Genomic DNA, 17,466 nt, shown 5'->3' with positions numbered 1-17,466 from the left:
GAAGGGCTCAAGGACTATATTCCGAATGGGACCTAAAGCTGAATAAAAATGAAAGAACGAGGGGCCTCGAAAAAATGAAGATCAGGACGGCAGGCTCCTTGTCGATTCGAAGACACCATTGTTATAGTCGTTGATTTGTCAGTCCTTGCTGATTCCAACCTGCACTCGTCGCTTGCTCACCAGCACACAACCTGCTATGTTGTACAATCAGAAACGAGATCCTGTGACAGAATCCGGTGCTGGCAAGCCCGAAAACAAGACGACGCAAGACAAGCTCGGTGCTGCCGAACTGGCCAGACCATTTGATGGATGCGATGAGGATGATGGGTCAAGATTAAAGCCGGAGAAGGACGCTTTGGTGGTGGATGCGGTTTGGGGAACGATCGAAGAAGGTGGACCCAACTACAGAAACTTGGGATGGTACATTGTCATTTCGCCCTACTTTCCGCAAGTCTACAACTAGCTTACTTTGAATCGCTTCGTCAGGATCAGAGCATCTGTTCTTGAGCTGAAAACACAGATCGGTCTCGGTGTTCTTGGTTTAGTGAGTTCTGGCCGTAGTAAAACAAAGCTAATATAGTAGCCGTCCGTTCTCGATACTCTCGGATTCGTTCCCGGTATCCTCGTCATTCTTGCGATTGGTCTCATCATCACATGTGGGTGGCTTCTGAGGATTTATATACAGAATGACAGTGCTGACACTGCTGTAGGGTCCGACTTGGTGGTCGGTACTTTCAAGCTTGCACATCCTGAAGTCTACACCATCGCCGAGTACGTTCATCGATCATAACTTAAAATTGCTTGACATACTGATGGAAGCAGTGTTGGATTCATCATTTTCGGTCCTGTTGGTCGTGAGGTGATAGGATTCGCATACTGGGTAAGCAAAAGGCATTGTCAACCTTATCCTCTCAGCTGCCTTATCATGGCTAACGCTCGCAGCTGGAGGTGGTGGCCATTGCCGGTGCCAGTTTCCTCTCGATCTCAGTCGCGTTCAACACCATAACCGAACACGCGACCTGCACCGTCGTGTGGGCCGTCATCGGCGCCGTGATCGTCGCTGCGCTCGCATCGATTCAGACCCTCGCCCGTATCTCATGGCTGGGATGGGTTGGTCTCGTTAGTATCATGTCGGCCGTCATCACGCTCATGATCTCGGTGGGAGTTTCCGATAGACCAAGTCTCGCTCCTGCTGGGGATGACTGGGTGATTGTGTCAAAGGCGTTTGGGAATCCATCTTTTGTGGAAGCCATCAATGCCGTTTCCATTGTCGTTTTCGCTTATGCGGGAACACCAAACTTCTTCAATATCGTCGGTGAGATGAAGAACCCAGCGGATTATCCTAGGAGTGTCCTCGTCGGTCAGGGAGGTATCACAGTGGTGTATCTTGTGGGTTGGGCCTGACTCTCATACGGGTCACCGCCGGCTCTGACGCTCTGCAGGTGGTCGGGTCTGTCGTTTATCACTATGTCGGACAATACATCGCTTCTCCCGCTCTTGGAAGCGCTGGTATTTTAGTTAAGAAGGTGAGAGGAAAACCGTTCAACGCGGGAGAGACTTGAAGCTCATTCAACATAGGTCTGTTACGGACTCGCTCTACCCGGTCTGGTAGTCGGAGGTGTTCTGTATGCCCATACTGCGGCCAAGTATGGTAGGTATCCGCTTTGAAGATCGTACCTGCTTCCGCAACTAATTATCGCTTCCAGTCTTTGTTCGTATTCTGCGGAATTCCAGACATCTGTCCAAGAACACTCCGATTCATTACGCTGTTTGGTAGTGAGTTGCAGCAGAAGCAATTGATGTGAACGATGGCGCTGATATCTCTTCCAGCGGGACGGTTGCGGCCACATGCGCTGTTGGGTTCATCATTGCCGAAGCTATCCCATTCTTCAACGATCTCCTGAGTCTCATCGGTGCTCTTCTCGGTTGCCTCATCTGCATGTGAGCTCACTGCCATCACCCGCACCTCAATGCTACCACAGCTGACCTCGTCCTTTGTTCAGTCAAACGGAAGCATACATGTGGATGTGGGATAACTGGAGATCACCAACGCGGGGTTCAAGACAGTGGAATCTACTCATGATCATGAACATCGCGTTCTTCGTTATCGGCTGGTTCTTGATGGTAGCGGGGACATATGGATCGGTGGTCGTCATCAACCAACATCTTCATGATGGTAGCCTGTCAGGGTAAGATAACCTTTTCACAATCTATGTTGGGATGAATGTGGTCGCTGATAGGTGTGTCGGATATAGCTCTTTCAGCTGTGCTGATAACAGCGGATAGAAATACTCAATGATTGTGGAATAAAACTGTTCTGGACGCGGGATCTTTGAAAGGCCAGTAAGCAGACATCCGATAGAAAGGGAAAAGAAAAACGCTCTAGGAGGGTGTTCGCTCGATCTCATATACGAGTGTTTGTATAGTGGAGTCAACGAGAGAGTCAGCGTAACGGAATTTGTATAGAAAGCGTAGAAGTGGCAAAGAGGCTTCAAGGGTTTCAACGATCTCTTGAAGTACGGACTACTCTGTGCCGCGTCAGTCGTACAATCGAATGATAGGCCGACGATACACTGTCGGTTGATGGGGAGATGGACGATGCATTTCGATACTATGTTTGTCGAAACTGTGGTGTATGCTTATCTAAGTATGGTGGAGAACAGAAGTTTGTAGAAGGTAGAGTCGTGTCCTGTCCTGGATCTCCTTCTACACCTTCCAAGTACTCTTTTCACGCCTTCTCAGAACGGTCGAGATGGCGAAACAAACACAACCACTCAAAATGGTCACCCCAGACCATGTGATTGGAGCGTAGAAGCCGTATTTGTCGAGAAGAGCACCAGTGATGGGTGTGCCCGTCAATACCGCAAAGGACATGACCAACAATCCCATCCCAGTTCTCAGTCCTATCTCGTGAAAATCCCTGGCGAAAGAAATGAGCGCCGGTGCCATCAACGAGATGAACGCTCCCGAGAAGAACCCGTACAGTATGCCAACGATGATCAGTCCGGCGGCGTTGGTAGCGCCAAAGAATGCGAAAGACATGATGCCGGCAACGGTCGACATGATCGTGAGTAGGTTGAGACAACCGCTGTTGTCTGCTAGGAAGTTGGGTGTGATTCGACCAAAGACTGAACCGGCATTCATGAAAGCGAGTGAATAAAAGGTGATGTTTGGCGAAATACCGCGGGCGTTGCCCAGATCCTGAAGGGCAAGGTCAGTGAGTCAGCATCTGGTTTTGTGATTCGAGATATGGTCAGCTGGGTACGGAAGACATACCTGGACATAGTAGAAGGGGAAGAAGATACCCCAAGCACACAAAAACAGACCAGCGACGAGGAAGCAGTATGGGACGCTGGAAAACATGTCTTTCGGAGACGGCTTGAGCGCCGAGACATGTTTGGGTGGCAGTCGGGTCCTCATCAAACAGTTCGCGACAATCAGACAGCCCATGAGGAGGTAGCCGGTATATTGTACGGCGAGTTTGAATCCGTGTTTGGCGATGAGGTTGTTGAGCATGATAGGGAGACATATCCCGCCGATAGAAGAACCGGTGACGACGATGCCGAGCGCCAACGCTCTCCGATGTTGAAAGTAATGAGTGGCAACGGACAGTGCGGGAAGATAGACGCCACCGATACCGATACCGATACCTATACCTTGAGCGAGGATCGTCTGCCAGAATCTCGTGGCCAGTGAGGTCATGAATATACTGTTGCGGGACGACATGAGCCTCAGACACACAGCGGCAAGGCCAGCTGAAGTCGACATGACCTACCAAACAATGTACAGGACGCTTCCTGAAACCATCAAGTGGTGAAAATACCCTTTCTCGTAGAGAGGACCCACGAGAGCACCAAGGATATATTGAAGGAACAGCTGGATGGACCCGATCCATGAGATATTCATCGCGCTCTCCTCGGGGTAACCGCCAGCGTAGTAAGCTTGAAAGACTCCAAAGGCGTTGGTATAGCCGAAAGACACGAAGACTGTAGTACATGAGCTTGTTTCACCCGAGTGACTTAGGTCAGTCTATATGTGACTCACTGACTAGCCAAGCACCGACGACAGTGAGCCATCCCTGCAGACTACCTTCCGGGAAGGTGGGTGGCGCCGGAACCGTCTGTTTCTCTACATCCCGATTCGTTGAGGATTGTCGAGGCTCTGATGTCTGATTCTCGTTGGACATTGTGCGTTTGCGATGCCAGGATCTCTTGACTTGTGCTCTTTCACAGATTTGCTGCGTTCCAGGGAGGATCAGTCTTTCAACTGAACCGATAACTAAAAGTCATATATATACACCTTTTCGCAATAATGATCAACTGCCACCCCGGTGTGGATCCTTCTCATCCGGTCTTTCAGCCGCGGGTGAGAGAACCAGAATTACCTAGAGAGGAAATTGATTACCAAGCTGATTTCTAATCTCTTTCATCCGAAGTCGGTCACTTTTTATGCATACAATGGCAGTGTCTGTCGATGCAAGCCCACGTCAAACAGAGTAGGAGAGTGGGAAGAACGTCCTTCTTGTACAGATCGATCGTCACTTCACAGTCAGCACACTCAGGGTGTGCTGGCCTTTGATATGTCCGAGGGTGACACCCACCTGACTCACAGGAGAGCGGAGAGCTCTCACTCCGATACCGACGAAGAGTTTACTTCGACAAAGAAGAAGATCAGACGTCATCGGGCCAAAGTACGTGCAACGAGGTTGAAGCTTCGGACACAGTCCTTCAATCAGCTAACTATACATCTGCACACAGCTGACATGTTTGGCGTGGTGCGTTATGGCCCACATTGAAGGGCGGGTGTACTATACTGATGGACGCATCTGACCCATAGTCAACGACGAAAAACGAAGTGCGACAAGATCCAGCCTTGTTCACCTTGTGCTACACGAGGCGAAAGTGAGACATGTCTGTTCGAGCCAGGCGTCTTACCACTTGATCCATCACCTGGTAGTCAAGTAGCACAGCTGGGACGTGCAACTCACTCGCATCTTGCCCCGACCTCGTCGTCGGCTTCGAGATCAGGTTCCCCTTCCAGCAAGGGACCTGTTCCCCTTGTTCATTCTGACAACCGCAATGTCCGAGCAGCTCTACAGGAAAAGATATTTGGAGATGTAGAGCGCATCGCCGAAAGTTCAGGACTGGATGAGGACGCCCATCACGATTCAGCGCAACTCCACCAAGCAGCCAAATCAACCAAGGGGAACGACGAGATCTGGCCGAATATCGTGTCCACCTCAAACGTTAGGCGGACACCCAAATGGGAACGAGATATGAAGCACTTGTGTGATACTTTGCCGACGAAAGAGCAGATCGAGTGTCTCGTTGATATCTACTTCACAGAGGTTCAAATACTCCGTATGTACCCAGACCTGACGAGCACCAAGAAGTGATCATACTTATGGCAATCGTTACTCTGCTAGGGTTGATCGTGCACGAAGGTGTCTTCAGAACAGAGCTTGCACAGTTCGAAGCCTTGCGGTCGTTAGGAATGCAGATGTCCACCGATCCGGCATGGATAGCGCAGCTGGCCAGCGTCTTGTGGTGAGATTGTCCACTTCTTTTCTCCATTCAGTCGGTATTCTTTCACGCGCTTGACATTACCGCTAGGGTAACAATGTATCTTCTTCTGGACGAAAGACCTGTGTCCGAGCCGCGCAGTAGTCTTGGCCTCGTTCCTCCCCTTCTCGAGCAAATGGCAAGCGACGCCTTCGAAGCTGTGGAGACCGCTCTTACCTGTGCTCAATGGTTGATACATCCTCAATTTCGGGTCCTGCAGACTCTTCTAATAGTAGCCACGCTGGAGATCAAGTGAGCATCACTGTGCTCAAGGCCTTCACTGAACCTCGTTGCCGTCAGCTGTCAAGGTCCATACTACAGTACGGTACGAAACGGCTCGCATGGTGACTGGACGCGCAGTATGCATTTTGACATCGCCGTAGGGTGAGTGACTGATATCCTGCTTCGATACAGTAAGTTAGCAAAGGCGAATGCTCACCGGATCTTTTCGAGTTATATAGGATCGCCAAACAACTCCAGCTACATGTTGTCACTTCCCTCCAAGCCGTGTTCAGATTGCAAGATCCCGCTCTGCCGACGAGTCGACCTATGTACAGCTTACAGATGGCGTCCAGAGCCTTCCACACGGTCCTCTTTCTAGACACGTCAGCAGTTTGTATGGGTGCAGGTCCAAACGACTCTTCTCCAACTGCACTATTTTGCTTTCCTGAGGGTGAGTCCCATCTGTGGGCAACGAGTCGCCATTTGAGATGTATAGATACTAAGGCTGGCCTGTGCCGGTCTCAATCCTATCAGGTTCCTTCTCGACGCCGGAACCCGAAAACTATCCAGAAGAAACGTTGCTATCTGACAACCCTGTCCGGTCCCGAGATGCCTGGGAAAAGTACATTCTACCTCGGCATATTTTTGATCGGAAGCATCATTGTACTAATCGTCGTGTTAGGACCCAATTCATCTGGGAATATCATATGAACCAGGTCGCTAGGTTCTGGCGTATTGTCGTCTTACTGGTTCAACGAACGGAAGATCTGTCGTACGAGACCATCTTGGCGCAAAGTCAAGCCTTGCGGGAGTCATATCACCATTTCTTGACGATGAGAACGACTTGCGATCCGTCACCTATTGAATCCGATGCATTTTATCTGCTCAACAGGTGAGTGACTATCCTTGCTTGCAATCTTTCCGCCAAATTAACGACTTCTTGGATTAGCGCATATCTCCACAGGTTTCTCCGCCTGCATCGACCATTCCTACTTCGAAGTTATCGAGATGCTCGTTATCTCGAATCACAAATCACTGTAGTCTCCGCAGCCCGTCAGATCATACAATCTCATCGGCACCAAATATGTGCGAAAGTCAGTCGATGTGAGTGATAACCAGGTGCGAGTAGATTCGATGTTCCCAGCACATTTTACTGATCTCACTACTCAGTGCTAGTCCGAAACGCTGCCTATCCCTATATCCACCACCTGTCCTCTCTGCTAGTCCTTTTCCTGCATGCTCTTCTCGACGAACAATCACGATCAGATGTGCGGAAAAATATGGTCAAATCCCAAGAAGCGTTCGAGAAGGTCGGTTACGAGGGGAAGAAGTTTCACAGGGTGCTTGCGGGCAAAGGATATCGCTTAGTGACGGAGATGATCAAGGTGAATCTGCCTATCTGTTGATTGGGGCGACAACAAAGAGGTGACATGACAACAAACGCTAAGCTCATTGGTGGAATTTCTAGGTGATCGAGGATCCTCCTTCAGATATAGAAAACATCGAAGATATAGTTCGAGATCTCCAGCGTCGAGCTGTTCAAAATCGACCGGTTTTGCAAAATCAAGATCAAACCTATGGATCAGCATCGGCCAGCACATCTGGCGATGTGACGCTGAACATGTTCTCAGGATCCGAGAATGATACTGTATCAGATAGCTTGTTGGGAGACGGTGGGTCTTACATGGATGTTTTGGGTCCTGGCAATATGCCAATAGAAGCTTGGGATATCGAGTGAGTGTACCGGGGTAGTATGCACGGGGCTTGGATCCAGCTGACGATAGTCTTCTAGCTGGGACATGTTCATCCGAGATTTGTGAGGAATGGGCGGACCTGATCGACAGATCCGAGGAAGATTGGGTGATCATGAGGAAAGGTTGGGAGTAGTCGACTGATGCATAGTACTCGAGTACTCGTACTGTATTCCCGCTCTGTGGTGTCTGGTATGTCGAGCGAGAACAGAAACAAAAAAGAGCTACCAAAGATGCCACTCGGAAAGAGAACTCCAAGTCGCGCCACGAAATCGGAACATGACTGTTCATCTCGTAGCTTCACTTTGAAAATCATTCCTTCAGCTCCTCCCTGTTCACATCACATCTCGACACTGCAACCGATCGTATCACCTCTCCCGACCTGTCTGAGGAGTTCGATCGCGGTACGATGGCACCTAATCCGAGAGTGTTCTTCGATTTCACATTGGGTGACAAGCCACTTGGACGAGTCGTGGTGAGTTTTGGCTCGATCCTTCTCTTCTGTCTCCGCCTGCTCAAGCAATCGCACGAAGAGGAAGTTGACATGACGTTGTCGGTGATTCAATAGTTCGAGTTGTACGATGATGTGTGAGTTGGTTTGATCCCTCCAAATTTAGAGAGTCGTGGCTGATGTTCTCTCATCTGTCGTTACGATAGCGTGCCAAAGACCGCTGAAAAGTGCGTTCTTAGTCATTATCTCTATCCCGACATCTATCCTCATGTCGAGGAAATACTGACCTCGTTGGTCGATCTACAGCTTCCGAGCGCTATGCACTGGCGAAAAAGGCATCTCACCGACCTCAACCATCCCCCTGCATTACAAATCGTCGATCGTGCACCGGGTGATCGACGGGTTCATGATCCAAGGAGGCGATTTTACGAAGCGGACAGGAGCTGGAGGTGAAAGTATCTACGGAGGGGTATTCGCAGATGAGCGGCTGGAAGGTGAAGGTACAGAGGTGGACAGGAAGGGGTGAGTCAGTTTTGTTCACCGAACGGGATACACTGTCTCCTGTTTGGAGATATTTGACGTGGGGGTCGCTGATAGTTTTGATTCCAAGACTGCTGGTCATGGCCAACAGAGGTCCGGATACAAATGGGAGTCAATGGTTCATTACCCTTGCGCCTGCTTCCCACCTCACCGGCAAACATGTGTAGGTGTATCCTCTTATACCGTCCAGCCGTGGCTCTTCCCATGTACCTTGGTCTGTGCCCATGCAATGGGCGAAGCCACTCTGTTCACACTGCTCATTTGCTTGTCTTTCCGCAGCGTGTTCGGTCGAGTCATCTTTGGCATGGAACACATCGAGAAGATCGGACAACTCCCCACAGATGGTAAAGATCGACCTCTCACCCCTGTCATCATCTCCCATTGTGGCGAATTGGAATTACGAAAAGCCCCACCCCCGAAAAAAGTACGGTCGCCATCTATCTCTTCGGCCAGTCGATCACCTTCCCCACTAAAGAGGAGCAAGTCCAGGAGGAAGAGCGAGGACGATGATGTTGAGTCTGACGATACCTGGTCAAGGGAGAGGAGGAGGCGGAAAGAGAAGAAGAGGCTGAGAAAGGAAAAGGATAGAAAAGGAAGAGGGCAGAAGAAGGATAAGAACCCTAGAGAAGAGACTGAGCAGGAATTGGATGCGAGATTGGAGCGAGAAGAGAAAGAACGATTGGAGGTAGAACGATTGGAGAAGCTCGCTCAAATGAAGAAGGATCTGGAAGCGGAGAGATTGAGGATACAAGCTGCTGGTGGGGTCGTCTATAAGGGTGAGTCGCCATCGGATTACTTCTTGTTGTCATCGGACTGATGGACTGGTTTGATCATCAGGACGAGGTGCAATGCGTTATCTTGATCCCGAATCAATCGCTTCCCGTTCTAGCCTGCCGCGAAACTTTGATTCCAGAGGTCCAGACGCTCGACCAAGAGGTCGAGGTCCTCCTCGGGGTAACACGGGGGATCGGTGGGAGCGAGGGGCGGCAGAAGCTCGTCCTAGATCCGATCGAGAGAGGCTGGACAAGGACATGGACAGATGGCAACATGATCGAGCCGGGGGTCAAGCGCAGAGCCGAGATTCTGTTGGCATTCGGTTCAAGCGTCAAGAGAGAGAAAGGAGTAGGAGCAAAAGTCCAATAAGGACCAAGGAACGGAGCAGGAGTGCGGATGTGGAGAGACGGGGCAATAGTCCGCGGATGAGAACGGAGAGTCCTGTGAGAGGGAGGACGAGATCGAGATCTTTAGCAAAGTCGGATCATAGTGATATGGTCCTGGATGCGGACGATTGAGCAGGAAGAAGGCGGGGGAAGTGAAGGGACACGATGCAAACGCAAATACTCGAGTATGGCATATCATGCGGACACGCCAAGTATCACATCAACTTGAAGATGGATGATACCGTCTGTGTCAGTCGCAGTCGCACGAACCTTACAAGTGTCGAAAATGACTGAGACTTTGTTTTCGATACTGTCCATGTCATTCCCCGCAACTCGAACGGGACCTTGCATCGTTATACCCGATTACCTATCCCTCTGATGCGTGTTTTTGTGTCTCACAAGCCAGCAGTAGTGGTCGCATGGGATCTGATTCGAGGGGAATTGCGGATCTGCATTGTACGGGTTCACGAAAATTCCCCCTCCGCTGCGTTCATGTCATACGGACTACATACAGCGTGACATCGCATCCGTGTCGAAGCCACAGGGGCGGAAGAGATAGTGGTAACTTAGTCCAATGGGCTCTCCCACGAAGACTGGATCTCGGTGATGACCGTTAGTGTTGTTTCGGTTACGATAAGCTGAGATCCCCTTTTCGCCCTCCCCCGCCCCTACTATTCTCTCGACGTCGACGGTTTGGTCGATCCAGGCAAGCTCCCCGTTGTCCGCGCTGCTTGGATGTCGCATGCATGTAGATTCGAGCGCTGAACAGTTCGAGCTTTGCGTTGTACCCCTCAAAAGGCGCGTATTGTGTGCATCGTCGTTCAAAGCCGGTGACCAAACCCTTCATAAGCTTGATGCAACTAACCGATGTAGGTTGCCGAGTAGCCCGAGAGTACTCTGTGATAACGGTCATGGGAAGTGGGGCAGTGGGGCAGTCCGTCGGGTGCGTGGGACCGTATAAGAAGGAATGAGCAGGAGTCCGATGAGCTTTATTCCCCCCCATACGTACACGAAGGTGTTTCCACCACTATCACGGAAATCTCCATCACTTTTTGGAGGAGACACAGGAAAGTATCGTCGATCTTTGGATTCTCTTCGGTCGGACTGGCTGCAGACCCTCACGATGGTTTCCACGATGTTGGGTTTCAAACCCAGAAACGTGATCGACAAAGCCGGCCCAGAAGACGTGGCAGTGATCGATCCCTCGATGTATGTCGATCCCCAGACCGGTGCGGTCATCGAGAAGAAGACCAAGAGGGAGAGATGGTTCGTGGCGAGACTGGATGCGGTCTTGCTGCTTTTCGTCTGTGTCTCTCAAGTCGTGAAATATCTTGATCAACAGAGTGAGTGGATTGTAACAAGGATGATCGGTGCGGGCGATGGAGAGATGCTTACTTGTTTTGGCTGTGTCGTAGACATTTCGGCAGCGTATGTCTCTGGAATGAAAGAAGGTGAGTCGCGTTGTGTGCAGTGTCGGTCCTCCACAACGGTTGTACAAATTGATGGTTACCGCTTGCAGAGCTCGACTTGAGGGGCAACGAGTACAACTACTTCACTACGTGAGTGGAAAATCTGCTCTTGAAGTTGGCTTCGTCTTTCGTACATCAGCTGACGATCTTCTCTTCAGCTGGTTCAACGTTGGGTATGTCTGAGAATCCACTGTCCTGTCGTCTCAACGAGATCTTGAGGTCTTCGAGTCGATCTGACATTTCCTCCCCCTCCTGCAGTTACGCAATCTTCCTCATCCCATCTCAGATCGTCATCACCCGAGTCCGACCCTCGTACTGGCTACCTGCCCTGGAAGCATGTTGGGGTATCTTGACCATCGCCACGTACAAGGTCACCACCTACAAGCAGGTCTACGTGATCCGCGCTTTCACCGGAGCGTTCGAGGCTTCGTGTTATCCTGGAGCTATCATGCTTCTCATGTCGTGGTACACTCCTCGAGAGTTGGCGTTGCGTATCGGCTTCTATCACAGTTGTCAATCGAGTGCGTGTCGCTCGTCGTGTGCCAAAATTATACTCCCAAAAGTGGACCCGTGCTGACTGGATGCCTCCTTGCGTTCTTCTCAGTTGGAAATATGGTGAGATACAGCACAGATTCGAGGGTGGACACACGACAGGTCTGGCTGACACTGACACATCGAAAATGTAGCTTGCCGGCGCTCTCCAAGCCGCAATTTACAAGAACATGGACGGTCTGCACAACATCTCAGGTTGGAGATGGATGTTTGTGGGTGTCCTCACTTCGTGTCTCGAACATCTACATGAGCTAATACGAGCGCGCAGATCATCGACGGAATCATCACCCTTGTCGTCAGTCTCGCCGGCGTCTTCTTGATCCCTGATTTCCCCTCGAACCCGAAGTGAGTCTGGCCTCGCGTACTCGGCTTCTCTCGACAATGCGATAAGTGCTGATGCCTTGTACCTTGCTTGGCCTTAGCCCTCTCGCATTCTGGCTCCGACCGAAACACGTCGAAGTCGCCTTGGATCGAGCGGCCAAATTCCGAAGAGCAGATAGCAAGAAATTCAACCTCCGATCGGTCAAGAAAGCCCTCTCTGGTCCACTGTTCTACTTCTTCGTCATCCTTTACGTGGCTAGTGTCTTAGCTCAAGCTTCTTATCAATGTCAGTCTACCCATAAAAAGAAAAAGGCTTTGCCCAAAAATCTGAGAAGGTGACATTGGGCTAATGGTTTCCTGCCTGTTGTCAGACTTCAACCTCTGGCTCAAGAGTCTGGTCAACGACGACGGTACGAAACGATGGACCGTCGCTCAGATCAACGCGATCCCGATCGGAGGCGGTGGAATCACCATCACCATGATTTGGATCGTCGGTTTCCTGTCCGATTATTATCAGACAAGATGGATCCCGATCATCGTCCAAGCTGTTATTGGGATCATACCCGGTATCATCATGAGTATCTGGAATGTGTCGGACAACGCCAAATACTTTAGTTGTGAGTGGGGCGGCTTTACCTTGGACCGAAACTTTCGGCCTACCCCATCCTTTCTCCCCGGTCATTCCATTCGCCCCGCCGCCCCGCCGCCCCGCCGCCTTGGAGAACATTCAGTTCAGAGGCTGATTGGGTGATGATCGCCGTTGTTGCTGCAGACTTCATCTGTTACCTGTCTCTCGCCACAGCTCCCTGTGTCTGGGCCTGGCTGTCCGACGTGAACCCCTTTGACGCCGAACAAAGGGCCTTCACACTCGGTTTCGCCATCGCATTCTACTACGCCTGCGGAGCATGGTCCGGACCTCTCATCTGGCCAGCGGTTCAAGCGCCGGTAAGTCAGGACACCGGACACATAATCCGCATCATACAGTAATCGAACCGATTTGTCTCGTGCTGATCTCTTGGTGTAGCACTACAAACATGGTTGGCAGGTCCAGATCGCACTTTGGGTGTTGGTCATTCTCATGACTTGTGGATTGCGATTGATCGAAGTCAAATACATCAGGTAACTTATGTTCCCATCCCCCTTTTTGTTTATCTCTCTGCTCCCAGCCGTCTACTCTCGTTTGCAACTCCCCCTCACTTGACCTTGGTCACTAGAAGTGCCAGTATCAGTATCGGCGACAATGCTGATATGACCCATCAACCTTCTGTAGACCCAAAAACATCAGGATCGCAGAAGAGAAATATTTCGCTGCCGAAGCCGAACAGAGAGAGCGCGAAGAGGCTGAAACCGAGGCTGATGATCTGGATAAGAAGGGAGACACGGTCGATGAGAGGATCAGGGCGGTGCGTAGTAGGGATAGCGTTTAGTATGTCTTTCTGTTTGAATGTTCAGGAAGGAGCAGGAAGGAGATAAGATGGGATGAACAGCTGGTAACTTGTAAATCGTCTTTGAACTTGAACGACCTTTCGTAGTGGGTTGGTATCTCGGTGCGGTAGTCACAGAAGATTGTGGGATGGAATGCATGTCTGCTTTGTAAGGGCTACATTAATCTTGCAAGCTGCGATGTTATCGTATGCTTTTGTTTGTTGTGTTACGACGCTGTTGCCATGCTATGCTATGAAATGTTGTGATGACTGCGTAGGGTTCTTATATAATTTGGAATGTCCTTTTCCACTTCTTCCCCTGAGTCATCCCTAAGCCCACGTATCGACCAGCTCCCAAGCAGCGAACTGGATCTCAGAGCCCTCTGGCAGTCCATTCGTCACAAAGGCAAATGTACTCAAAGGTTCTGAGGGGTAGACAACCATGGTCCCAACCACCGCACCGCCATCCACGTAAACCTCGACCAAGCTTCGGTCCACAACACCTTGTATCCTCGTAGCATGTTTGAGCTGTTGTAACGATCATCAGAATCCTTTCAATAGAAAAGAGTACATGAGGATGTGACACTCACCTGAGCAGCCGAGAACTTGTCGGTGAACAAGGGATTGTCGAAACCGTTCGTCTTTCCTCTATCGAGCCAAATAGTGTTCGCGGGGGTTCCACCGAAGAAGTATCCACCCTTCACACTCTCACCACTGCTGTTGGTCGAGATTGTAAAGTTGAATGAGGCATTGTCATCGATGGTAGCATTTGTTGGGATGGTAATGTTGGCATCGAAATATATCGCGGTGGGGTTCGACAGTGTCACGGATTGAGAAGCGTTGGCCAGGTTTGTTGAAGGAACAACAATGGAGTTGTTGCCCAAGACGGGACTGAGATCGTAAATCTCTTGAACTAGTTCGTATCCTGCCAGACCTGTGTCCTTCAGGTAATTCCTCCTGGGCAAGGTCATAGCACTCCTCCATCCTTCCGAGGCTGTAGGCACCTGATTGGTGTATTGCCAATTGCTTGCCCAGCCGATGCTGACCGGCTCATCGTAAAAGAACTGACCCGCATAGTCGTCCTTGCCAAAATTGCTCAACCTCGCAGCTCGATCGAAAGGCTCGAAATGTGTACCGTTGAACTCTCCAGGGTAATACTGGGTGATAGAGCCACCCAATGGAGCACCGGGGTTGATAGATACGGTCAAGACCCAAGCTGAGTCTGAAGAGTTGTCAGCAAAAGGGACAGAGACGAGGTTCGGACATTCGTATTGTATCCCGAGGAGGCCGATGTGGGAAATGTTGGAAGCGTGAGTCCATTCTTTGAGATCTGGAGAAGTGTAAATTCCAATGACCCATTCTGAGGCGTATGAAATCACCATTGCCCAATGATCTCCATATCGTATCACCTTTGGATCACGGAACTGGTTTGACCCAATGTCAATCACCGGGTTTCCAGCGTAAGGCGTGAAGGTGTAACCCCCATCGGTGGAATAGGCGATTTCTTGGACCTGGTTGGTGGGCGTATTGAGGGTATAGATGGCAACGACACCGTCGGTCTGATTAGGGAAGAAGCCAGAGGTATTGTCTGAATCGAGAACGGCAGAACCAGAGAAGACGCCGGCAGTCGCATTGGGAGGGAACAGTGCAATGGGCTGGTTGGTCCAGTGATATAGATCAGGGGAAGTAGCGTGGCCCCAATGTTGATTTCCTGCGACGACATCGGTCGGGTTGTACTGGTAGTACAGATGCCAGGTACCGTAAGGGTCAAGATGCAGACCGTTTGGATCGTTCATGAACCCCTTGGCAGAGACAAGCATCAGCACGCCAATCAGACATTGGGGAAATGATCATGCCGCACTCACCTGTGGAGGGGTGAAGTGGACTCTGGGCCGAAGAAGTCCCGTATAATCTCCAGAGATCGGTGCGCCGGTGGGGACCGCTGCGGTAGCAGACGAAGCGGTAGACTGGGCTGGAGCGCCCAGCATGAACGCTAGGCCGAGCACCGCTGCGGGAAGGAGACCGAGCATGATGAATTGTCGATACGGTTGTTTTTCAATAGATTTGGAAGATGTTGTGATTGGCGGTAACGGTGTCTCTGCAGGTGATTTCGAGTTGGAGTCGTCCGAGGGAGTTGGAAAAGACATTCTTCTACCTCCTCCGGTCCAGCTATATAACCTTGCCAGGTCAGGACCCCCACAAAACACTCTTCTCGCCCCACCCTCTGAGTCTTTCCTCTCCAGACCCCGCGAACGGAGAACCTCACACTAGTTCGCTTTCGGTCGGGATTCAGAGGACGAGCTTTTGCTTCCGATCGCAATGTCATGCCATGCCTCGCCTCGTGACCTAATGACGGGTGGGGGAAGTCATGAGGTTAAAATCACAAACCACGTCAGATGTTTTCTTTGGTGTTTCTTTCCATTGCCGCCTCCACTCTCTTGGCAGAACCTACCGGGAAGCGAAATGAGATGGTCGCCACCGTGGGAGACTGAATGACACAGTCTTCACCGTGGGAGAGCTGCATGCTGATCCCAGGCCCCCGCCAGCTTTGCCTCGTCTCGTGTTTTTCCTCATAAACAGTGGAAAGAGATCGTCTGACTGAGACTGCTAGTCATACAACTCCCTTTGAATCATCTAAACTACATCAAAGATGGGTGGCAGACAAGGTGAGTCCCGAGTGGTGAACAGTAAGAAAGACCAATCCTGATGCACAATCGCCTTGTCATGCAGGTGGCAAAGGTCAGTCGGTCAATCCTTGTATATCTCAATCAGATCCCGTTGTTGGGGTTACACACGGACTCGTGGTGTTGCGAGATTGCAACGATGAGTCCCCCGGCGATGACGACAGGGTCGTCCACATACGTACCCTCTTGGACGGCTGCTCCTTGAGGGCCTGGAGACTGATCACATGTCTCTCGCTCCACAGCTAAGCCTCTCAAGGCCCCCAAGAAGGAGAAGAAAGAACTGTAAGCGGGTTGTACCGTCTTTTCTGGTCTCAACCTTTGTTGATCTATCCCTAAACCCGCAGCGACGAGGACGATCTCGCTTTCAAGGAGCGACAGAAGAAGGAGGCCGCCGAGCTGAAGGCTCTTGCCGCGAAGGGTCAGTGTAGCTCCGACGATTGAAACTCTGGTCCTGGATGAGAGCGTTGGGCTGACTGTGTTGTACCATGCAGCCGGACAAAAGGGACCCATGGGTGGTGCCGGTATCAAAAAGTAGGTGACAGGCGGCCCGTTGGTTGTATCCACAAGTTGTATACTTGCTGATGATTCTGGCCGTCACTCCTCTAGGTCCGGCAAGAAATAATGACTGTTTGTGATGGAAGGGAACAGCATCATCCTCATCACAATTAGGCGTGCGATCATGGGCTCAGGAATTGGACATCGTTCTCTTCCCTGTTCGGACGACGTCGTACTATATGTATGCATGGCGTCAACCGTTCGACCCCGTCTTCCTGGCAGTAGTCCCGCCTCTCTCATTATGCGGGATCCAGCAAACCTGACTTGTGCTGTGTTCCAATAGTCGTCGGGTTGTTGTAATGGATCTATCTCTCTTGCTAACCATACAGAGAATGGTGTATACATTTCAGCTCATCTAGGGACCCTGACCGGATCAGACAAAAGGCCGTTCCCTTTTTGTTCAGTATTTCGTAATCGGACTGGATCTGTAACCCCTCGGAAACAATTCACTGACTTGATTTATTTGTTGATTCGTTTTTAAGGTTCATTTGAAAAGGTTAAAGCCATTACAGTCGCAGTGTCTTCCACAGATCAACTCGGTCGGAAAGCTGACCATCCTCACTCCTGCTCATCTCTCCCTTCCTTCTCTCCGCGCGAGTCACAACCGGGGTCCAACGACAGTCAGCCTCAGTTCACCGACAACTTGCAGCTTGACTGCCCTGCCAGAGCGTTGACCGACGAAGATCAAGATCAACCACAGACTTGGCTCACTCGTGTTCCTCCTTTGTTCTCCAACGCCTTTCCGTCGTCTCCGCGACAGAACACTCGCATCGTTA

General features: G+C 50.8%; 6 protein-coding genes across 6 annotated transcripts; 4 read left to right on the top strand and 2 right to left on the bottom strand.

Annotated features, from left to right (window-relative positions):
- Positions 1-196: 196 nt before the first annotated feature.
- On the top strand, positions 197-2,286 carry IAR55_006331 (uncharacterized protein; the record flags this gene model as incomplete). Its single annotated transcript, XM_066949415.1, has 12 exons — positions 197-420; positions 487-532; positions 584-656; positions 711-771; positions 823-880; positions 943-1,389; positions 1,443-1,526; positions 1,579-1,651; positions 1,707-1,776; positions 1,831-1,941; positions 2,004-2,189; positions 2,256-2,286. 12 exons carry the CDS (start codon positions 197-199, stop codon positions 2,284-2,286), a joined length of 1,464 nt encoding a protein of 487 aa, XP_066800423.1.
- Positions 2,287-2,706: 420 nt separating this feature from the next.
- On the bottom strand, positions 2,707-4,186 carry IAR55_006330 (uncharacterized protein; the record flags this gene model as incomplete). Its single annotated transcript, XM_066949414.1, has 4 exons — positions 2,707-3,201; positions 3,277-3,709; positions 3,776-3,986; positions 4,045-4,186. The coding sequence occupies 4 exons, from the start codon at positions 4,184-4,186 to the stop codon at positions 2,707-2,709; spliced, it is 1,281 nt and encodes a 426-aa protein (XP_066800422.1).
- Positions 4,187-4,579: 393 nt separating this feature from the next.
- IAR55_006329 (uncharacterized protein) lies at positions 4,580-7,603 on the top strand (the record flags this gene model as incomplete). Its single annotated transcript, XM_066949413.1, has 13 exons — positions 4,580-4,690; positions 4,758-4,774; positions 4,837-5,360; positions 5,426-5,546; positions 5,613-5,813; positions 5,862-5,945; positions 6,023-6,234; positions 6,318-6,405; positions 6,466-6,675; positions 6,733-6,887; positions 6,954-7,168; positions 7,252-7,517; positions 7,576-7,603. 13 exons carry the CDS (start codon positions 4,580-4,582, stop codon positions 7,601-7,603), a joined length of 2,232 nt encoding a protein of 743 aa, XP_066800421.1.
- Positions 7,604-7,943: 340 nt separating this feature from the next.
- Positions 7,944-9,817, top strand: IAR55_006328 (uncharacterized protein; the record flags this gene model as incomplete). Its single annotated transcript, XM_066949412.1, has 7 exons — positions 7,944-8,009; positions 8,103-8,122; positions 8,192-8,212; positions 8,292-8,507; positions 8,596-8,688; positions 8,805-9,301; positions 9,363-9,817. The coding sequence occupies 7 exons, from the start codon at positions 7,944-7,946 to the stop codon at positions 9,815-9,817; spliced, it is 1,368 nt and encodes a 455-aa protein (XP_066800420.1).
- Positions 9,818-10,808: 991 nt separating this feature from the next.
- IAR55_006327 (uncharacterized protein) lies at positions 10,809-13,454 on the top strand (the record flags this gene model as incomplete). The annotated part of the gene is made up of 13 exons (XM_066949411.1): positions 10,809-11,028; positions 11,101-11,136; positions 11,205-11,244; positions 11,313-11,327; positions 11,413-11,675; positions 11,759-11,769; positions 11,841-11,918; positions 11,975-12,051; positions 12,129-12,313; positions 12,399-12,644; positions 12,800-12,972; positions 13,052-13,146; positions 13,298-13,454. 13 exons carry the CDS (start codon positions 10,809-10,811, stop codon positions 13,452-13,454), a joined length of 1,596 nt encoding a protein of 531 aa, XP_066800419.1.
- A 327-nt stretch (positions 13,455-13,781) lies between these two features.
- Positions 13,782-15,481, bottom strand: IAR55_006326 (uncharacterized protein; the record flags this gene model as incomplete). The annotated part of the gene is made up of 3 exons (XM_066949410.1): positions 13,782-13,979; positions 14,042-15,253; positions 15,317-15,481. The coding sequence occupies 3 exons, from the start codon at positions 15,479-15,481 to the stop codon at positions 13,782-13,784; spliced, it is 1,575 nt and encodes a 524-aa protein (XP_066800418.1).
- Between the last annotated feature and the right edge of the window lie 1,985 nt (positions 15,482-17,466).

This window comes from Kwoniella newhampshirensis, chromosome 13, assembly GCF_039105145.1.
Source record: "Kwoniella newhampshirensis strain CBS 13917 chromosome 13, whole genome shotgun sequence".
NCBI classification, from domain to species: Eukaryota; Fungi; Basidiomycota; class Tremellomycetes; order Tremellales; family Cryptococcaceae; genus Kwoniella; species Kwoniella newhampshirensis.
The sequence above is the reverse complement of the archived record's forward strand: the minus strand, read 5'-3'. Positions and strand labels throughout refer to the sequence as shown.